This window comes from Lampetra planeri, chromosome 39 (genome assembly GCF_965212315.1).
Source record: "Lampetra planeri chromosome 39, kcLamPlan1.2.h2, whole genome shotgun sequence".
Taxonomy (NCBI): Eukaryota; Metazoa; Chordata; class Hyperoartia; order Petromyzontiformes; family Petromyzontidae; genus Lampetra; species Lampetra planeri.
In genome coordinates, this window is record NC_136145.1 from 642,934 (window position 1) to 664,853 (window position 21,920).

Below are 21,920 nucleotides of genomic sequence, written 5' to 3' on the forward strand. Positions count from 1 at the left end.
GGGAATCGAACTCGGGTCGGCGGGTTCGTAGCGCAGCACGCCAACCGCTGCACTACCGCATCACCACCAACACTACAAGCACCCGCACCACACCACCAGCACGGACAGGCAATGAGCCGCTCACCTGACATCTCGAGTCCGGCCATGGGGAAGAAGCCGCGCATGTTTGTGATGGCCAGCCGCACCACCACCAGCCTCATGAGGCACCAGCTGTGGCACACGGCAGCAGCCAAGTCAAGGGAGACGATTTGCAAAAAATCCGGCACGCGCACGGATTACGATACGCGTTCTGACACGCGTTTGTCTTTGGAAGCTTTGAACCAGCGGTACGAAATTTGACGGCTAACTTTGGTCGAGGGAATCCAACTCGGGTCGGCGGGTTTGCTCCGGTTTTGTGTGTCCCAAGTTTTTGGGTCGTGGTTTTACCTGTGTATCTGATTTTGTCCAGGGTGAGTCCCGAAAAGCAACACAACTTTACGCGACAGTTTCGTTCAGATTGGGTTATCACACAGGACCTTACCCCTGCTAGGGAAGGCCAGATGGACAGAACAAATGCACGAACGTATTCAACTTAAGTTGTAAAATGTTAAAAGACAGACATGTGTGGTGCAAAACAAAAGAAAAACATCTCTCGTGTAGCCTTAACAGACTGTAAGAGCAAGTGCTGTTAGCGAGTAGCACCTGTGACGGCCGGCACGGCACACGAGAGGGTGGGTGGGTGGCCGGCACCACACACAAACAAAGCGAGACGCATGACACATAACCTGTGCGCTAGCTAGGGGGGGTAACGATTCCCGACCTCTGCGATTCCACAAATTCGTCGCGATTCAGCGTCGCCATTCCATAAAAAAATTGGTGGCGAAAGTAGCGGCCACTAGTGGCTGCAGTGGTCACGTAAACCCATAACACGCGCAATCCTTTTCATGCTTTGCGAGTTTCACCACATGGTGAACCATGTTTCACAGGTCTTGCAATAGAACATTAAAGCACTGCTGCTCATCTCCTGTTTACAACGAGGGTCGGTCCATGAAGTGTTACTTAACCACCTCCTCCCTCTGGTCTTTGTACCCGATTGGCTCACAAATGATGACATCACATTTTATCCCTCTATTTAAGGCCCGAAATAGGATTTCTCCACAATTCTGTCGCCTGATGATGCTACTTGTAATTACCGGTTAAACGTCGTACTCGAATTGTAAATGTTGTGGGTTCATTCTCCGACACACCGGTGTGCTGTACCAGGAACGAACTACATGTTGTGTTTACGTGACAAACATTACTAATTGGCTGTGTCAGGCAGTGGGCGGGTTTAACGACACATCTATATTTACGCGATAGAACCAAAACATCCTTATTACGGTACTGGTTTCATTGACTCCAGAGGAATTATGGCCTCAGCCAACCCCCAACGAGAAATGTAAATGATTGAGACCATTTGACTCAACCCGTGAATCTATGATGGAAATTCCACATTCCTATGGCGCAGGTGGCGGTGGGGGGAGCAAGGGGGGGGGGCGAGTCTATCTATACGACAACCGCTGTTGACACCTCCACACTGCGGTACTCCACGGTGATGCCCCCAACACACCGACAGTAATGTTGTTGACGTCGCACTCGCACGGGCGCCAGGGTTGTTATTCCACGTTTCTTCGCTCGTGCAAATGGCCCTCATGCCACCGGTGCTGCCGGTACCTGTAGGAGTTGGGGTCCGAGTGCTCGCGCTCGCGGGAGCGGCGCCGCGACGCCCTCTCGTCGTCCTTGTCGAGGATCGGGTCGTAGTCGGCCTCCTCGTCTCCCTCGTCCTCCTCCTCTTCCTCCTCCTCGCTCTCCTCGCTCTCGTCAGAGTCGTAGCCCAAGCCGTCGTCGGACGCCACAAATGGCTGGACGCCCACCGAGAGGCGAGGGACGGGAGACGGGTCATGTGACGCAGGCACGGCAACACCCTACCCCCCCCTTGTACACTCTTTAGCATCGTAGTAGGAATAATAACTACAACTTGTAACGTCGCCGCCGCTCTCGCAGAGAGATGACGACTTAGAGAAAGAACCACAGACGAGCAGGAATAGAGCAGCCAGGCAGAGAGCCGCCTGGCACATGCCCGAGCACCTTCTGTTCATCATAACTGCTGTTAGCGAGCAGCTATGAAGGCCGGCACGGCACACGAGGGAGTTGGTGCCCAGCACCACAACTGGTTGCCTTTGTCTCCCCAGTGGCGATGTTTACACACTGCACCAGGTACCCATTCGAGGCTGTGACAACCGAAGGAAGGCCCAGGACCGTTTCAGATAATCGTCACCGGTGTTGGGCGTGAGCAGGGAATGGAACTCGGGTCGCCGGGTTCGTAGCGCGGCTCGCCAACCGCTACACCACCGCTCGCCACGGACACATGCTCTCGTGCGAACACACACACAGATTAATTCCTCCACAGCCTCACCTTGGCCATGTAGTAGTCCCAGATGCTGAGCTCGGGTGGCACAAACACCTCACGGAAGTTGGCGCACGGCGTGAGCGGCGACTGCGCCCACGAGCCGCCCAGCTCCACGCTACCGCCGGCGCCGCCGCTGCCGCCGCCACTGCTGCCGGACACGGTGCTTACGACCGCGCGCTGCGTGGGTGCGGCCGTGCTTGGCGGCGACGGCGACGTCACCAGGATGCGCATGTTGAGCCGGTGCCGGTGCTTGCTGGCCTCGTCTGCCCGGACCCGGCCACCTGCACGAGCAGTAGCCGTCACACATCGATCAGGACCGGCTGACTACGTACAGTGCAAAAGAAGTTCGGCATACACACATTCACACGTGACCTTTGTGTAAAATCAATGATTATTATTAAGACTTCTGATAAGCCATCTTCTATGTCGAAAGAGGATAAATGTCCGCTCATGTAATCAGTCTCCAAAATCGTTTTCGCGTTCACGTGTTGTCTCTGTCCGTCTGGCCATCGGTAACGGTGGGGGTGGGGAGGTGGGCACAGTAACTCTTGTAAAGATGATGACACAATTTGCATGAAACTTTAGAATGAAGTTGTGTTGCTATTAGGGACTCACCCTAGACAAAGGTGGCCACACCGACTGGACGAACTCACATCCGCATGTGTTTTACTGCCACCTCCTTCCTGGGGGAGCCACGTTGGGGCCTACACGTTTGGGCGCTTTGCAAATTTGTGCGATCCACCAACCCTTTCCCATACGTCCGCCTTGCCTACATTACTTGGCACAGATCGCAAACAACCAACTACGCTCTCAATCCCACGGTACGGTGGATTGCGCCACAAGCGTAGGAACGAACCGATTTTACTCGAATAGCCGACACATTTTAGAACAATCTGTTTGCTCGCTCTCCTCCCCCCACATCCACCCCACGACGCTGCCGGCTCCCTCCGCTCAAACGTCACCCACCAGAGGACGACGTCTCCGACTGCTGCTGCGCACGGTTGCGCGTGCTGCCCTGCTGCGTCTTCACCGCCTCCGCCGTTGAATTCCCTTTGGAGGACGACGACGACGGCGCCTGCTGCTGCGGCGGCGCCAGCGTCTGCGCCGGTGAGGGCGTGGCGCACTGGGGCACGCGGGCGGCGCCGCCGAACAGCGACGCCCACGAGCGTGCATCCAGCGGGCGCGCCGACAGGCGGTAGAGGCGGCCGGCGGCGTTGGTGGCGAGGGCGCGCGCCAGCATCCCCAGGAAGACGGCGAGCAGCGCCTCGCACAGCAGCATGCGCAGCGGCGGCTGCTCCTCGTCGCGGCACGCGTGCAGCTGGGACAGCAGCTGCGTCACGCCTGCCGACAGGAAGAGGAGGGGGAAGATGAGGAGGGGAGGAGGGCGGGAGAGGGGGTGGAGCAGTTGGAGGAGGGACACCACCTGTTGTATTAACTAGGCGAAGCCCACTGAGCTATGAGCTATCTTTCAGAGGCGACCTGGCCACACGTGATCACGCTGGCTGACATCATCATGCGTGGCGATTTATAGTAGCAGCCAAATAATCTGCACGTGTGTTTTTTAATGAAACGAATTTAGGACTTTTTTAAAAGTCTACAGTTCATTGAGGATTTGAGGTGATCCCACAGGAACAATAAATATATACTGATAATAATAATAACATATTTACTTAAAGAATAAACAATTGAAATGTTCAAATAAATTAATTAACCCGATGTGCCCTGACTTGTTGGACCACCCAGCATACATGCACTTTGTGCCATGCGGCACTGCCACGTCACCCTCCACCCCCCCCCCCTCCGTGCGTGCGTGCGCGTGTGTGTGCCCGCGCCGCGAGGTACCCGGCCACTGGGAGGGCAGGGAGGTGGACTGCAGGTTGCTGGTGCTCTCATGGCGCTGGCGCAGGCGCTCGCGGAGCAGGCAGCTCTTGTAGGAGAGCCCCGTGAAGGGGCAGCTCGCAACCTCGCTGCTAATCTCCGCGCACGCACACACGCACACACACGGACACACACGCACACATGCGGACACGCGCACACACATGCGCGCACGCACCGGCATGCACACACACACGCACACACACAAACACAGAGACGACGTCCGCCCATTGTGTGACCTCTTTCGACGAGACGCACTGTGTTTTCGCAGCCAATGTCATGATTCATGATCGATTTTTTTTTTTTTAGGCCGGGCCTTGTAACGATCTGATCTGTCAATATAACACGTAGTCGGCTTTCTGACTTCCTGGATCTCGTCCCGACGACGCCTGACGTCGTCTCAATCAAAAAGTCGTTGATCTAACCGACCTAAGTTTTGGTCGCGGGGATTGTTCTTCACTGGTGAGTGGATGCACTGCTCCGCCCGCTGCACGAGTTGCAACGATGACCGACGCACTGAGGTTTAAATGAAGGGCAGCGCTTACCTGAAGCTGTGGCTGTCGCAGAGGGACTGGTAAACGCACGCGGAGAGCGACGCGGCCAGCACATAGATCATGTGAACCTGTCGGGCAGGGGATGAGACGAAGGGATAGATTTACACATCACAACAGACCTAATTTAATGCCGAGTCTACCTAGAAGAGGTCCAGGACAGGATCTGGTAGCCTCGTCACTGACAAACCACGAAGAAATCTCGAATCCAGGCTGCGGGAATCGTAGTGCCGTGAGCGGAGTGTTTGTTTAAACTCCGCCCTGAAGTTGTCTTCAGCGAGAGACGTGACAACGCTCCCCCGTGCATTCGCCCTGCGACATTACAACCGGTTCCGTGGGTGGCCAGGCTAAGAAGCGCGCAACTCTCTCATGATCAAGAGCAAGGTGGCCCCACTACATTCAAGCCATATGGGCCGGTCGATGCTCGTTTGGCCCAGCACGTCGACTAATGTGGGCCGCAGTATTGCTCGCCGGGGTCGGCTCGCTTCCCAGCGGTCACGGGAACCGTGGTATAAGGCTATGGCCACGCACCAAGCTGGCATCGCCACCAACACCGTCGCCATCACTACCACCACTGTCCCACCCCCCACCACCCCCACCACCCACACCCCAGCTTGCCTGCGGGTTGTCCTTGGGTGGCTCGGGGGGCGCCGGCATGTCGCTGACGGTGCGCAGGATGTCGTGCGCAAGATTGGCGACATGCAGCACCGGGTTGGAAATGACAGTCTTGAGAGTGGCGAGCGACGCCGAGATGAGTGGCAGCACGGTCGGTAGCGGCAGCCGCGAGTGCAGCTGCTTCAGCACCGCCTCCTGGTCGCAACGTAAAGACAACACGTGGTTGCCCTGGTCACTGCACTGCTGGATGAAGGCCTCCCTAGTCGACCTAGGAGGCGGCCCAGAACCGGTTTAAATATTCACCACTTTTATTGGTCGCGAGCGAGAATCGAACTCAGGTGGCCGGGTTCGTAGCGCAGTGCAAACGCTAACCACGGCGCCACCTCTCCACGCACACGTGTTCACACACGCACGTACACACACGTACACACACGTGTTCACACACACACGCACGCACACACACATACACGCACGTACGGGCCACGCGCTTCACCTGCTGCGACTCCTGTATGAGGAAGAGCAGCTCGACGCGCACGGAGGCCAGGCCGCCGCCCTGTGCGCCGTGCAGGCTGCAGTAACCCAGGAACATGTGCAGCAGCGGCAGGTTGGCGCACAGCCACTGGCGCCGGCGCGCCGCGTGCAGCTGCCTGGCACGTAGGCTGTGCTGCTCGCGCCAAGCCTCCGTGTCGTCCGGCGTCACCCCGCCGCTCCCACCACCGCCAATAAAGGGACAAGCGTCCGTGGCGCCGGACAACTTTGATCCGGCGTCCTCGGCAACCGTATCCAGCGAGCCGGCGGCGGTGCCGTGCAGGTCGCCGGGGTAACCGCACACCTCCTGCAGCGTGGCTACCTCGCGCTCCAGCCAGTGGCACAGCTGCACGTGCAGCTTGCCTCTGTCCACCTGGGGGCACAGGCAAGTCGGTGTGTACAGGTGAGTTGTGAGCTCGGCTACGTTGCATGCTAGGACGAGTTGCGTGCTCGGGCGAGTTGCACGTTTGGGTGAGCGAACGAGTCAGGCAGGAGACCGCGGACGGCACTCGACGCGGCCCCGGGGGCTGCCCGCACCTCATATCCTGTCGCCAGCGTGCGCAGCTCGTCCACGAGCAGCTTGAGGCACGCGCGGAACTTCATCTGCTCCGCCATCACGTCCACGTAGCCGTCCGTGCCGGACGGCGCAGGCGGCAGAGACTCTGGCCTGCCAAGAGAAAGAGAGAGCAGTTGCTCAGTGGCGGGTTTGCCTATCAAGTATGGTTATTGTGTCAGTGTTGTAGCCAAAAATAAATGCCACGTATTGATTTTTGGGTGAGGCCATGTAATGCAGCCTCTGCCAAATATCGCTTCTGAGCCATGATGTTGGCTGCTAAAGCCTACTACGTGTTTGGTTAGTGCTCAGGAAGTCTGCAATTCAAGCGTCGCACAACACACTCCTGCAGGAGTGAGGGTGACTGCAGCATTTAAACCTGGGTCAGCTGAAAAACCTGGGCGTGGGCCCTCAACGAAATGGTTTTGCACCCCACCACGAGTTATCTGCTCATATCCGTGATGAGTAATTTCATGAAAGAGTGCTGGAACAACCCTAGCCCGCTGGGTTGGAGGTTAGGGAACGTAACCTGACAGCCAAGCGGAGCACTCTCTCCCAACGGCAACAAACGAACGAGCGAGCGAGCCCGCTGGGAGCGTCCCTAACAAAACGCTGACATCACCTCTTCTCCACGTCGCCCTCCACGACGTCGGCGGTGCCCTTCTTGAACGCTCTCGTCTTCTTCATGGTGATCCCCTGGTCTTCGTCGTCGTCGTCTTCCTCGTCCTCCTCCTCCTCCTCGTCCTCCTCGCTGTCCCAGCTCAGCTCCAGGGGCTCGTCCGCCACCGTCATGGCCGAGCTGGCCCAGTCGGCGCTCTCCGCCGTGTGGTGCCCACTCGACGGGTGGGCGCCCGCCGTGCCCCACGCGCTGCCGCCACCGTGCTGGGGGGGGGGGGGGGAGGGGTCGCAGGTCAAACTTAAGGGGCCTACGGCATTGAGGCATCTCGTTGATTGTCTACGAGCGATCAAGGTCAAGATACGATCGTGGCCAACGCCGCTCAAGGCCACCACACGTCGCCAACGCTTTGTGCCCTCTGCCAGATCCCGCAGCTGCTGCACAGCAGACGTGCAAATGCCGTCGCCGAGAACGACGTGGCAAGGAGGTGAGTCGTCACTAGTGGGCTACCCGCTAGTGACCCTAGCCACTCGCCAGTCACCAATCACCCGACTCTCACCGGTTAGACAACACAGGAGGAAACCAGTCGCAGGAAGTAAGTTGGGATGGTGGAGCGGATAAGCGATATCTCGAATTCCACACCTCTCACAATAATATAGGTCTATGGGATAATAATACTCTTTCATCACAACGAACAACGGCCATCCCACGCAGTGTCAGTCCTGCGGCTCGTCTGACCAAACTTCACCGTGCTGGTCAGCAGAGCGGGAGTAGAGGCGAGCAGTCCTACCCCATTTCTACCAACCTATGGACCCTCCCCTCCATCTATCAGTCCAACTCTTGAACTATCTAGCCTTTAATCTCAAAACATACATACATAGCGACCTATCTAGCTATGCATCATTGATCGACCTGCCTGGCCACCCTACCCATGAATCTCCAACCCTAACCCCCGAGTGCAAGGGGAGTGGGGGAAGGGGCGGCGTTGGGGCGCGCTCACCACGTGTCCATTTTCCAATGGCAATCTCCCGCCACCCCTGGCGCTGGCGACGGTCACCACCTCCTTCTCGGCATGCGGCATCCGCCGGAGCACGTCAAGCGCCAGCAGCGGGCAGCCCGACTTGAGGTGGGTGCTCGCCGTCGCGAAGAACAGCCGGCGCTCGCGCAGGCTGATGGTATCGGCGGGCCGCTGGCCGGCGCCGCCGTGGGAGAGCATGTGGTGGCGCACGATGAGCGGGTGGCTGCGCAGGAAGTTGTAGAAGTTGAAGACACCCGGGCTGCACAGGCCTGGCGAGGCGCTGCCGCCGCCGCTACCGCCGCTACCACCATCATCGTCTGTGCAGAGAAATCGAACCATGGAGTTTAATTTGACATGGGTTCAGTCATTGACCCAATCCCAATCCTCTAAATCGCGTGAGCCCACATACCATGTACAGGAAATAATGGTGATTTTGGGGGAAATTTTTTTTAATGAAAATATAAACAAAACATTTTATTGGTCTCCCGAAATATTATAAGCAGTGCGTGGGTTTTCTAGAGAAAACATCGCTCCTCCCACACAACAAACATCCTCCAAACAGGAAACCGGCCAAACGCTCATCAAGTGGGACACTCTCCAAGACAAGTCTTGAGATTCATTAAGAGCGTAGAGCTGGCAAAACTTCGCACCGCTATCTTAGTCGACTCATTTACCGGTGTCGCAAGCAGAATCCGGCTGCTCCAGCAGCGCGTCCAGGGCTCCAGAGTAGTCGCTTTTTACCCAGCATGCAATGCTGCGTAGAAAGGGATCGCGGTCCTTGCGCAGCTCGCAGGCCCTCGTCAGCTCAGCGAGCTCCGGCGTCGCGGCGGCATCGGCCCCCGACACCTCGTTTCGGCCCAAAACGCGGCACCCCAGGATGGACCGGTAGGTGGCTGGTGCGTCCGTGTTGGCCTCCTGCAGTCGCGCGACTACCAACGCCAGCTGGATGTCGTTCAGCTTCTCCAGGCACACCTGCGTGGGATTTAGGGAGAGGGTTAGGCGGCCGACTTAGGCAGGTGAAGAAATGTGCGAGTGCGTTCTCCGCTGTGCCAGTCCACGCCGAGCTGAGGATTCCGATTTGCTATGGCAGTGGTTCCCGGGTCTGTGCTCTGCAAGGCCGTGGGAAGTGGCCTGCGGAACTCGTTGCACGTTTTATTTATTTGACAATACACCAGATATGTCACTGCACGATGGTCCACGAAAATGTACTAATAACAATGAATCATTTCGACTTGGCACGGTGTTCGCTCACTCTCAACAAGGGATAGAATGACTCGGACGTGCGACAAATCACAAGCACGCTTTCTATTAACTCACTTTGTCTGTTGTTGTTGTTGTTGTCATATCCTCAAATCTTGTAACTCAATTTTAACTCACTTCCCAATATGAAATCGACTGCAAACTTGATATACTGATGACAAAACTATATTCTATCATTAAAAAAAAAAAATTTCAATCATCTTTTTTACATGTTATGTTTCGCCTTGGGTCTAATTGTCCACACTCAATTCACGTTGGCTGTAAATCACCATGGTCCCTTACGTTATGGCAAGCCTCGGGACCACTTCCTGGAGTCGTAGACTTCTGCCATTACTCGTACGGTACATTTCATTAAAGCGTGTTTTTTAAAAAGTTTTTTAAAATATTACTTATTATTGTACCAGTTAAGGCCCACTCAGCACTATAGCTCCTTTTCTAAAACGACCTGGACAAATGATAATCAGTGAAGTAGCTGATGATGTGGACATTTATAGCAGCCAAATACTCTAAACTCGTGGTGATTATAAATGCGGAGGGAAAAACTGGGGGACCCGGAGAAAAATCTACGCGATCATAGGGAGATCATGCAAACTACAAATATACACACGTCAGGGTCGGGATTAAACCCACGACCTCCTGTATACCAGGCGAGGTGGCTAACATCTCGCCACCGTGACGCCCATATATAAATATAGATGCCGTGGCATCTATATTTATATTTTCAAGGTATCGTGGATTTGTAATCATGTTTTGCGGTAAAATTTTACTTGGGATTTGAGTTAAGACACCGTCACACAACAGCCTGCTACCCACCAAAAAGGATGACACAATGTGATGTTTAAACTTCTGCTGTTAAAAACTGCCAGACATCCCTACAGTCGGTGGGTGAAGCGAACATTAACTATCGAGGTGTCAAGATCTCCCTAGAGGCGGGAGATCTTGACACCTCGGCGTCTCCCGCCAGTCGCTGGCCACACGTTCCCACTGCCCGGCGGCGGAGCCGAAGGGGCGGCCGTGTGCGGTGCACCACGTGCCTCGATGGCGTCCCTCAGCGCCCCGGCCAGGAGGAAGAAGGCGGCCGCCTGCTCGAAGCGCCGCTTGCCGAGCAGCGCGAAGGCGTTCTTGAGCGCGGCGCTGCGCCACCGCTCCTCCGTGAAGTTGTTGCTGAAGAACTGGGTCATTTTCGAGTCGCCCTTCGACCTGCGACACGCCGAGCCGGAGCACGCGCAGCCCCACGGAAGCACCAAGAGACAACGGCAGGCCGACGGTCAGTGCTTGTGGTCACCAGGGGACAGGCGGACGGTCAGAGGAGACGTGCGGATGCGGGGGTGGGGGGTCCCTCACCTGAACAGACCCCACAGGACCCCCTTTTTGCCCATCGCCAGGTAGTAGAGGGCGGCATCCAGGGGATCGTTGTTGCGTTGAAACGCCACCTTCGCCAGCTGCCCAAGGGAGGATAAACCACGTTATCGATCGTCGCGCTATCATTCGCCACTGAGCCAGCCCAGGAGAGGCCCACCAACCCAGAAAATAACTTTGGGGTTTGTAGGAGGTTGTGGGAGAGGGAACAAAACGCACGGCCTGCTTGGCCTGATTGCCCTGATCCTCCCAGTGGCGGCGGGGTGCAGCGTAGCAAGTGAGGCAGGAATTAACGCTCAGTCAACCCGGGGGAGTCCCACGTCAAGCACAGCCAGCATGTGTGATGACATGTGCTCATCAGCAAGGAGTCCCCCACCGTTCCAGGACACGTTCCGTTTAGAGACATTACTGCCCATCTCCATGTGTAATCATCATCAGAGTGATGATGATTGTAGCAACAAAAGTTGACGCTCCTCTCCTTCACCAACCCGCACTGACTACGGTAAAATAATGCCCACGACTCACAGGGCCTCTTCCAGCAGTGGATGGACAATTTAGGCCATCCCCCGTATAGCCTTAACAGACTTTTGCTGTTAGCGAGCACCTATGAAGGCCGTAACGGCACACGAGGGGGTGGGTGGCCAGCACCACATTGTCTCCCTAGTGGCAATGTTTGTACACTGCACCAGGTACTAATATAAGGCCGAGTCGACCTAGAGGAGGCCCAATACCGGTTCAGATAATCACTGGTATTGACCGTGAGCGGAAATCGAACTCGGGTTGCCGGTTTAGTAGCGCATCGCGCTAAACACTGCGCCACCGCTCCCCTGACACGCACCCTCACACACACGCGGGTGCCAAACCTTCTCCATGCAGAGGCGCAGGGCGGCACGTCCCCTGAGCCACCAGCCCACGCCCATGGCGCGCAGCTCTGCCCACGTGGGGCCGTCTGCCCTCTGCATCGTGGGCAGCAGGCCCAGCAGGTCCTCCTGCGACGTGGAGTGGAACGCCCACGCAAAGTGGCACGTCGACAGGCCTGCGGGAGGATGGCGACGACAGAGGGCGCCGGCGCTGTCTGTTAACAGCTCGTCCTTGTAGAGCGTTGCGGGTGCATGGTCAGGAGGTGGGAGGAGTGGGGGGGGTTTGCATCGGGGGGTGGGGGGAATTGTGTTGCCGGAGTTTTGGTCGGGACCAATTCGATTTCATTCATGCGTGCGATGGCAGTGCGGTTCAGGAGCTAAATGTCAATGTCGAGGTCTGCTGCTGGCCATGACGAGAGGGGCTTTAGGAGAGAGTTCGTGTAGTTTTACTATTCCTCCTACGTTGAAAGAGCGCAGACGAGAGCAATTTGCTATACGGTCCATAGTCTGGGTTGTATGGCCGCAATCGCACCGCTGTGGCTTTGTCTTGAATTTTCTATTGATGACGTTCTAATGGGGTTGATGGGTTGCACGAGTGTCTCCGAGGAGGAATGTCAAAGCCAGAAGTTGTGCAATGTTTGGCGGTAATTACATTGATTGAGTTGCTGTTGTTTGATGTTTACCATATGTGGAGTTTCCATTGGTGTGGAATGAATTGTTGAGGGAATGGTGTTGGTGGGCAATGAATCTACGAGGTTGGCGCTGGATAATTTTTTTTGCAGGAGAGGTTTTCGTCGGGGAGGTTGCGTGTCGCAGAGGGTTGAGGAGTCTGTTGGGTTGATCGGGTTGTGACCTTGGTGGGATTAGCGTTGTTAAAATTTGTGTTGTCTGCATGAGTGTGCATTGTGTTGGTGGGGCTTATGTTGATAAAGTCTGCATTGCTGGGGATTGTGTTGGTGGAGATTGTGTTGGTGGAGATTGTGTTGGTGGGATTCGGGTTGGTGTGGTTGGGGTTTGGGTTGGTGGGGTCGGTGTTCTCACCCTGGTGCTGAAGCTGAGCTCGGTGCAGGGGCGGCAGGGAGGAGAGCAGGAAGGAGTGCAGCCTCACGGCGAGCAGGAAGCGCAGGCCGCACGCGTCCACGCTCTCTGCGCGGCCCACAGAGAAATGCCGCACGATCGGCATTTCAGCGAGCGATGCAATTCAGGGCACGTAAAGTGACGTTGGCCGTGGTCGTGAATTAGCACGGCGAGTGGGAACCGAACTCGGGTGTGTACTGGTTTGCACGCGAACCACTACACGACCGCTCCCCACATACACACACGGCAAGCACCGACGCCGCTCACCCATGCTGCCCTGGCTGGCGGTGGTAGCCACTGTGTCGGCGAGCGCCATCAGGTGCATCTGCTCGAGGCGCGACAGGCCCGGCAGGCTGGCCTGCACCAGGTGTCCCGCCAGCACCTGCGCCTGCTCGGGCCCGAAGTAGGTGGCGCCGAAGCGCGACAGGTCCACTACGCGGTTGGCGCCCGCCAGCTCGTCGCCCTCCGTCTCCCCGTCCACCGTCGCGTCCAGGTCGTCAGCGGTGGTGAGCGACGGGACCTCGAAGAGGTCGCCGTACTGGTCGGTGTCGGCCGAGCCACCCACGCGCCTCCCTTCCTTCTCCGGCACCTAGGGGTGAAGAAATTCAGAGCAAAAACAATTTAAATGAGTAATGACGACAAAACACAACGGTGCGGCAGCCGCGGGGGTTGACGCCCAACGGAACATCCCGCTGCAGAGATGGAAGGACGAAATCGGCTCGGGTGAAGGTTGCAAGGTGAAGCGTCAACCTCGCGAGAGGCGGCGAAGGCTTCGGGAAGCCAAACAGTGGATGGACCAATGGCTGCTGACGACGACGAAAATAATTAGGAGAGGCGAGGAAAAGCAGGCAATGTGGTACGAGGAGGTGGGAGAGCGCGCACAGGGGAGCCTGCTACAGCTCGCGGAGAGGGAGAGAGCGGAGCACGGCGGGGAACGTCACGTGCAGGGTTACCACCCACCTGCCCGGGGTTGTGCTGCGTTGGTCCCATCGAGCCGGCGCCGTCGGCCGCCAGGAGGCTGAAGAGGGGCAGCGGCGGCACGGCGTCGATCTGCGGGTAGTCTCCCGCCTCCTCCCGCCCGGCGAGCATGCCGCTACTCGTGCTGGGCACCACGAGCAAGGCGGACAGACGGACATGCGAGATTTGGCGACACGGGGGTCGAGGGTGAACGCTCAACCGTCTGAACGGATGGATTCACGAACCCATCCGGTGCGTTGCCATCTCCTGCCAAACTCACCTTGCGAAAAATCGATTTTTACGCACGTAACTGAATGCCGCACGGCACATCACGACGTTCACACGTTTACGTGCGTGCACACAAAGACAATGATTCCCTGTATAGTCGCCTTTATCTCCCCAGTGCTGATGTTTACACACCAGACCAGGTACTCTTTTCAGGGTGAGTCAACCTAAAGGAGGCCCAGGACTGGTTCAAATATTTGCCACTGTTATTAATCGAACTCGGGTCGCCGGGTGGTTCGTAGCGTAGTGCGCGAACCACTGCACTACCGCTCCACCTGCGCAAACACTTAAACACACACACACGACACACACACGACACACACACGTACATACACACCTGCCGGCGCGCGAGTGCTTGCGTTCCCGAGTGCTCAGCTCCGCGCCCGCCTCCGCCACGTAGGCCAGGTCCCCGGCAACGCAGCGCACCAGGTGAGCAAGCACCGCCCTCACCTGCAGCAGCAACAGCAGCACACAAAAAAGACAAAGATTCCCCGTATAGCCTTCACAAACTTTTTCAGGGAAAGTGCTTTTAGCGAGCACCTACGAAGGCCGCCAAGGTATACGAGTGGGTGGGTGGTCATCGCCACACCTGGCTGCTTTGTTTCACTGGTGGCGATGTTTACACATCGAACCAAGTACCAGGTTTGTCCGAGGGGAGGCCTGGGACTGGTTTGAAATTTTAGTCACCGCACACACACACACACACAAGAAACAGACAAAGACGCACACACACCCTAACGACAACGATGCCCCATATGGCCTTAAAAGGCTGTTGGGGCAAGTGCTGTTAGCGAGCAGTGGCAATGAAGGCTGGCACGGCACACGAGGGGGTTAGTGGCCAACGCCACCCCTGGCTGCCTTTGTCTCCCCAGTGGCGATGTTTACACACCGCACCAGGTACTCATGTGAGTCGACCTAGAGGAGGCCCAGGTCCCATTCCGATAATCGTCACTGGTGTTGATCGTGAGTGGGAATTGAACTCGGGTGGCCAGGTTTGCAGCGCAGCACGCCAACCACACACTCACCTGACGCACTCTGCCCAGGTCAAGCAGCCCGGACAGCTGCAGGGGGTGGTACTGCGGCAGCGTGGGAGACAGCACCTCGGCCGCCTCAAACAGCCCGCACCCCCGCACCGCCTCGGGCAGCACCAGCGCCGGGTTCTGCTCGTGCAGCAGCGGACGCAGCGCCGTCGGGCACTTGGACAGGCTCTTCCGCGACGGCAGCGGCTGCTTCTTGGCGCCGCCAAATTGCGCCGCCTGCCGGAGGTTGCCGGCGCTCACGCTGTGGCGGGGAGCGCGCGACGCGACCGACGAGGAGATCTTGTCGAACTCGCGCGTCAGCAGCAGTGCCTGCTCGTCCGCGACGGAGACGGCTGCGGAGGCGGCGGCGGCCGGGTCCTGCCACTGCGAGTAGACGTGCATCTCGCAGTCCATGCCGGCCACCAGCACGCCGTCGCGCACCCACGACAGCTCGACGGGCAGCGCCGGCGAGCCGTCGAACGCCGACACGAGCCCCACGCAGCGCAGCGGCACCCAGCGCGTCTTGGCCGGGCGGTACGACGCGGGCAGGGCGCCGTGCGACGACACCGCCGGCGCCCCGCCGCCCGCCGCGCCCCTCGACAACGGCTCCCCCGCCGTCCAGGAGAGGCGGCCGTAGATGACGACGCGGGCCCCGACGGCCACCGTGAGCATGTGGGAGCCGTCCTCCTTGGACACCCAGTCGATGTGCAGCAGGTGCTTGGCGTGGTCGTGGTGGTGGCGCAGGAGGGCGCGCTCGGTGGGGCCGTGCGGGTGCCGGTGGTGGACGGAGGCGGCGGCGCCGTCGCCGCCCGGCGGGTGGCTGTACACCATGAGGTTGCTGTCCACGGCGTGGTGCGGGTGCAGGCGGCGCCCGACGCCGCCCAGCGGCAGCGTCTCCTCGAGCAGCCACGACGACCCGCCGCTCGACTCGCACTCGAACACCGACACGTAGAGGCTCGAGTCGCGCGCGCTGCTCGCGTTGTGCTCCTCACGGCTGGCGAGGGAGGGGGAACGGAGGGAGGGCGAGGGATGGTGAGGGTGGGTTCACGAGTGTGTTGTGAGTGTGTTGCGAATGTACCTATGTATATATGTTGAACTTCTTTCGCACCGTACGTCGGCAACCGTGCTAATCGGAGTGTTTTGCAAGTGTGACGCTGGATTCATGAGCGTATTTCAATTTGTGGACGCCAACTTGGTGAGCGCGATGCGGGAGCGCACGGCGCGTCACGGCGCATCACGGAGCGCCGCTCACCGGTAGGCGACGGCCACGCAGCCCGGGTAGGAGCAGCTGACGGCGACGGGCCGGCCCGGCACGCTGATGGCGCTGGGAGCCGCCTCGTCGCACTGCAGGGGCCACTCCTCCCACGAGTAGCTGGCGTCCTGCAGGGCGGCGCACACGCACACCAGCTCCTTTCACCATCCTCGTCTCCGATTCGCGCGGATTGGCTACTTACGGTGCTAAAGACGTTCAATGTACATACGTACGTACAGACACTCACTCGCACATCCACTCAAATCACTTAATCGGGATTGTACATAATCATCGCCCCCTACTTGGCCAGCCAATGCCGCAGGACATTCTTGTAAGTGAGACTCTATCCTGGCTTTGTGCGAGTTCTCACTTAGTTACATTATTTGCCTGCTCTACCACTCAATCACTCGCCTTAATCGTACACCCGCTCATTCACTCCTAAACCCACGCATTCACTCATCTCAATCGTACACTCACTCCTTTATTTCATCCAAAAAAATGTGCTCCTACGGTGAATCCGGCGCAATTGTGACGCGCCATATTTTAAACGCGGGCACAAGGTGGCACCGAACCTGCGGTCCATTGCTGCCCGGCTGCTGCTGCTGCTGCGAGGCTTTGGCATCGGCGACGGAGCAGCGCCAGAAGCGGACGGTGCCGTCGGAGCAGGAGGTGGCGATGAGGTAGGGAGCGAGGCACACGGGGTAGATGGACGAGGAGCTCAGGTGGCCTGCAGAGGCGGCCCAACAACAAATCGCTGTTCACGAGACGAACGCAGCCAGAGAACTACAGGCGCAGCAACGAGACTTCGCTCGATTCGTGCCAGGTGGCCCTTTATCCTTTCCGTCAGACTTTTGCCAACGTCTTCGTCACCATTATCATCAGCCATAATCAATCCGCTGCTGGATGAAGGCCTCCCCAAATCATCACCGGCTCTCATGAACATCACCAACAAGAAGGGGGGGTGCGGGGTTTCAGCCATTTAATAAGAATGTGGAATAGGGCCCAAAATTTAATCCTTTCTGTGGGGAGCGAGTACGGGCGCCGCCCCCGCACCGGAACCCGGCGGCACAAACACCACGCCTGCGAACACGGCGCGTTACCTGCGGCGGGCGTGGCGTGAATGATTTCGACGCCGAGCTGCAGCGGGAGCGGCTGCGAGTGGAGGAGGCGCGAGGCGAGGGTGAGCCGGCTCGCCGTCTGCAAGTTGGCGCTGGAGGCCGTGCGGGGCAGCGTGGTGCTGCCGCCACTGCCGCCGCCGCCACTGCCAAAGGGCGGCCGGGATTCGGCGGACGACGACGTTGACGAGGAGGAGGAAGCTCCGCTGCCAGTGCCGGTGCCCGATGACTGTGGCGTGCCGGGCGAGTTCTGCCATGCCGGCATCTCGGCTGAGTGCGGCAGCGCGGTGGAAGAAGGGGGGGAGGGGGGGGAGGAGGCGAGAGTGAGTGTGGTGTGGTGGGCAGGCTGGTGGGGAGAAGTGTGGAGATACCCAGTTCTTGTGCGGCGAGTATCCGCACAGACTTGCTTGATCGACCGTGCGACCTGTGGAGGCGCGTACCGGCGAGTGCCTGCACGGAGGTCAGGTGGAGGCTCCACATCTTGAGCAGCGACTGCCCTCCCTCGGCTCTCTCGATGGACACCAGGAAGAACCTCTCGGAAAACTGCGGAGCCCGGCCGGGACCTGCATATGGCATGGCACGAACGCGAACGCACGCGTTGATTATGACGCGGGTGAGGAGGAGGAGGCGTCGCGCGGCCCCTGACAAAAGGGCGCCGTCGCGACGATGGGAGCTTCGCCCAATTGTTGTTTTTGTTTGGCGGCGAGGCGGCGTTTTTTGGCGGCTCACCGGCACCGCTCGCCGGGTTGGATCCGTCTCCCTCCTCCGTGTCCTTGGAGCGCCGACCGAGGATGAGCTCCTCCGAGAAGACGTGCAGGAACTGCGTGCTGGATGGGCACTGGACACGGCGCATGGCACAGGGAAGCGGCGGTTAATCCAAGCACTTCGGCTCGGTCACAATCACAACAACACAAATGATGTCGGTGATGCTGCTTCCGCTGCCTGTATTGGCAGGCAGCTTACGATATGGGTCGTAGATGGGTAAAGCCCTTCAAGTGTTGCTATTCGCTCCGCCGTACACAACAATAAGTGATGGGTGGCGAGGAGGGAAAGGGGGGCGGGCGAGGGGGGGGGGCGGCACCTGTTCAGTGATGACGTCCAGCTCGATGATGCAGCCGGGCCGAGCTGTCGACTGCTGGCTCACGATGCTGAACACGTCGCCCACCAGACGCTGCACGCGGCGGAGGCGGAAAACATGCAGCGCAAGCACGGCAGCAGCACAGCGAGCCAGTGAGTGGCAATCAAAGGAATAATAATAACAATAAACAATAATAAACAATATAATGTTAGTGTGGTTTTCCGAGTTGGGTCTGCGTGTTGAACACCAGGCCGTCTATAACTGGTTGTGATCAATGAGCGTTTGGCTTCGCGTTGGAGGAAACCAGAGTGTCCAGAGAGCAGCCTTGGGACGCACAGCCGAGGTGCGTGTTTACACATTCAGGGTCAATTTGTTAATTGGGCCGCATCTATCTTCATGAATAATTATTGCAGAGGTGGCTGGGTGGCTCATGGAAATGAACCAGCACGGCTGAGATTCTGGCTTCAAATCTGGGTGTCAGCCTCCCGTTTTTAAACCAGGTTCTCAAGTTTAGAGAGTCGATGGTGCCAGTCCCAATGATGCGCAGATAAAAACTAATATGGTTGATAAATTAAAAGCTCTGAGAACAAAAAATATCTGTCCAACCCGCAAACTTCTGTATCGCGGGTCACATGAGAAGGTGGCTTCAACCCTATCGAGGATAAGGTGTCACTTGAAGGAATATCAAAAGTAGTTCTACGACATCTCCTTCTGTGAGCAGTATGTCAACGTGGGGCTGCGGCACTGCCGTACGGGGGGAGCTCAGAATGATTCGACGCCAATTAGCACGATTGGAGTAAAACCGGAGAACGGACCAAAAACAAATAAAAACAACGGCAGAATGAGACGTGGGCACGCTCACCGACAGCTGCGGCTTGGAGAGCTCGTCGAGCAGCTTGCGGGCGTCGATCACGGCCTGGTACAGGCGCAGATTCCAGCCATCTGACGCCACGAAGCACGAGCTCGGGGAGTTGCAGTACGTCCCTGTGCGAGCGCAAAGCACGCACAGATAGATCCCCCGTGTAACCTTAACAGACTGCTGGGGCAAGTGCTGTTAGCGAGCACTGATGAAGGCCGGCACGGCACACGAGGGCCGGCACGGCACACCACGCACGGCCGCCTTTGTCTCCCCAGTGGTGATGTTTAAATATCACAGCAAGTGCTTATTTGAGGCCGAGTTGACCTAGGGGAGACCCATGACCGGTTCAGATAATCGTCACTGGTGTTGGCCGCGACCAGGAATCAAACTCAGGTCGCTGGGTTCGTAGCGAAGCATGCTAACCGCTACGCCCGCATTTACACATTAACACGAGCACATTAACACTAGCACATTTACACTAGCACATTACCACAACCACATTAAAACTACGACATTGAGGCTACTACATGAATACCATTATATCAACACTGTCACATTAACATAACCACATTAAATCCAACACCACCAGATTAACACACAAACAACATGCAAGCAACACCCCTTATATTTAAATTTCCTAACTTAATTCCCGGTGTGCTCACTTAAAATAAAATATTAGGACAAAGATCCGCCCGTATAGCCTTAACAGACTGTTCTGTTTGCGAGCACACGAGTGGTGCGTGGGTAACACGATAGCCTTTGTCTCCCCAATGCTGATGGTTATACACAATAGCAGGTCATCATTTGAGGCTGAGTTGACACAATAACAAACACACACATACAGACACACACACACACACGTCAGCTGCCCCGATTGTTACGAGCCTCCCAGCCGCGTCAGCTGGAGAGCCGGCACCCTCTCTCCCGTCTCTCAAGAAGGGAGAATAATTCACACTCATGACATGCACCGAAGAGAGGCACTGCGGGTAGGTGGCGAGGAGGAGGTAAGTGGCATGGGCAGCCCCACACCGTGGCTCCAACGGGAATTGCTAAAGGTGTAAAGTCCTGCGGATGCCAACACCGACGAATATTGAACACACACGCACCGCGGCCTACACTGCCTTGCCGGCGCCGCACTCACCGAGGCAGTACCCCGGCACGGTGGTGGGCAGCCACGCCATGTGCGCAAAAGCGTCCTCGCTGGCACAGTTGATGCGCGCCAGCTCCAGCACGCCACCCGTGTGGGACAGCGGCCCCACGGGGTCCACGCGCCACAGGATGAGCTCGCTGCGCACCGCCAGCACGTCGCAGTCGCTCATCAACCGCCGCAGCTGCCGGCCGGGCGGTCCGCAGGTGCCGCCGCCGCCTTCGCCGCGCAGGCTCCTCCGCGTCATCGCCGGGCCGGCGAACGTGTCGCCCGGCGACCCGCCAGACGACCCGCCCGACGCCCCGCCTGCCTCCCTTCGCACGAAGCGACCGCTCGGTCGCTTCCGAGCGATGTCGTCCGTAGGCGACGGTCGCGGGGAAGAGCGGCCGTCGGGCGGCGCGTCATCGCGCGGGGCGTGGTGCGCCGTGGTGAGCAGCAGCGGCAGCACGGCGTGGCACGCCTGCCCCGTGAGGCGGAAGCGGTGGCCGCAGTAGCGCGACTGGTGCGAGATGCCCAGCACGGTGCGGAAGGCGGCGTCCTCGCCGAAGCAGACGGCCCACTGGTTGAGCGAGCCGTCGGCGTGCTTCGTCACCAGCTTCACCGAGGGCGGCACCAGCAGCGCGCCGAAGGGCCCGCCCATGCCGCCGCCGATGCTGCCGATGCTGCCGCAGCTGCCGAGGTTGCGGCCGAGGCTGGAGGAGATGAGGTGGCCGGAGGAGCTGCGAGGCACGGAGGAGAACGAGGAGGAGGAGGAGTAGTAGCGCGGGTGGTGAGGGCTGGTGCCGGCGGTGGGGTCTCCGGCGTGCCGGGCGCCGCTGGGACACGCGTACAGGTACATGTGCTTGCCCATGGAGTGAGCGTCGCCAGCGGGGAAGGCGACGGGGATGCGCGAGGAGAAGCAGACCTGGGGCCAGGGACAGCGATACCAATGAAATATCAGCAAGAGCACATAAACACCGCCACACCGAGACCCAATAACAATACCCGCCATTCGCCACAGAGTGACGGTGACGTCAACACACGCGCATTAACACATTAACACCACCACGCTGATACTCTACCACATTAACACACCCGCATGAACACATTAACACGACCACAATCACAACCACATTAAAACTACGACATTGAGACTACAACACCAGATTGAGAACCACGACATCAACATAATTATAGCACCACCAGATTCACACCAACAAATCAACAGCACCGCTCGGTATGTCTAGGTATGTTTACCAGACTCTGTCAAAGAAAAAAAATCAAGAGTATCCTATAATCAAAGAAAATGTATCGTGCAATGTTTTTGGGCAAGGACACATTGCAAAGCACAGTGAGTTGGTTTGTGCCCGATCAAGGAAGGGTACGATTACGATTCCTTTACGTGCACGGGTGACAAAGCGGCACTCACCGAGGCAACAGAATTTGTTTAAGGATTATATAAACTCCATGCAAACGTTACATTCATGGT

At 57.9% G+C, this 21,920-nt stretch overlaps 1 protein-coding gene across 1 annotated transcript in view; it reads right to left on the reverse strand.

Moving 5' to 3' along the window:
* Nucleotides 1-21,920, reverse strand: part of LOC144731435 (dmX-like protein 2) — a 66,853-nt gene that overhangs the window by 16,854 nt on the left and 28,079 nt on the right. Inside the window, exons 12-39 of the mRNA XM_078612472.1 lie at nucleotides 20,447-21,356; nucleotides 19,309-19,430; nucleotides 18,450-18,539; nucleotides 18,098-18,206; nucleotides 17,809-17,931; nucleotides 17,354-17,638; nucleotides 16,826-16,980; nucleotides 16,254-16,381; nucleotides 15,008-15,995; nucleotides 14,320-14,432; nucleotides 13,701-13,842; nucleotides 13,008-13,329; nucleotides 12,705-12,809; nucleotides 11,667-11,839; nucleotides 10,789-10,886; nucleotides 10,479-10,644; nucleotides 8,859-9,156; nucleotides 8,167-8,501; nucleotides 7,173-7,432; nucleotides 6,535-6,664; nucleotides 5,963-6,370; nucleotides 5,473-5,664; nucleotides 4,849-4,925; nucleotides 4,271-4,398; nucleotides 3,395-3,769; nucleotides 2,435-2,709; nucleotides 1,693-1,880; nucleotides 125-210 (exon numbers count right to left, since the gene is read on the reverse strand). Coding sequence (XP_078468598.1) covers nucleotides 125-210; nucleotides 1,693-1,880; nucleotides 2,435-2,709; nucleotides 3,395-3,769; nucleotides 4,271-4,398; nucleotides 4,849-4,925; nucleotides 5,473-5,664; nucleotides 5,963-6,370; nucleotides 6,535-6,664; nucleotides 7,173-7,432; nucleotides 8,167-8,501; nucleotides 8,859-9,156; nucleotides 10,479-10,644; nucleotides 10,789-10,886; nucleotides 11,667-11,839; nucleotides 12,705-12,809; nucleotides 13,008-13,329; nucleotides 13,701-13,842; nucleotides 14,320-14,432; nucleotides 15,008-15,995; nucleotides 16,254-16,381; nucleotides 16,826-16,980; nucleotides 17,354-17,638; nucleotides 17,809-17,931; nucleotides 18,098-18,206; nucleotides 18,450-18,539; nucleotides 19,309-19,430; nucleotides 20,447-21,356 — 6,781 coding nt within the window. The remainder of the gene's footprint in view (nucleotides 1-124; nucleotides 211-1,692; nucleotides 1,881-2,434; nucleotides 2,710-3,394; nucleotides 3,770-4,270; nucleotides 4,399-4,848; nucleotides 4,926-5,472; nucleotides 5,665-5,962; nucleotides 6,371-6,534; nucleotides 6,665-7,172; nucleotides 7,433-8,166; nucleotides 8,502-8,858; nucleotides 9,157-10,478; nucleotides 10,645-10,788; nucleotides 10,887-11,666; nucleotides 11,840-12,704; nucleotides 12,810-13,007; nucleotides 13,330-13,700; nucleotides 13,843-14,319; nucleotides 14,433-15,007; nucleotides 15,996-16,253; nucleotides 16,382-16,825; nucleotides 16,981-17,353; nucleotides 17,639-17,808; nucleotides 17,932-18,097; nucleotides 18,207-18,449; nucleotides 18,540-19,308; nucleotides 19,431-20,446; nucleotides 21,357-21,920) is intronic.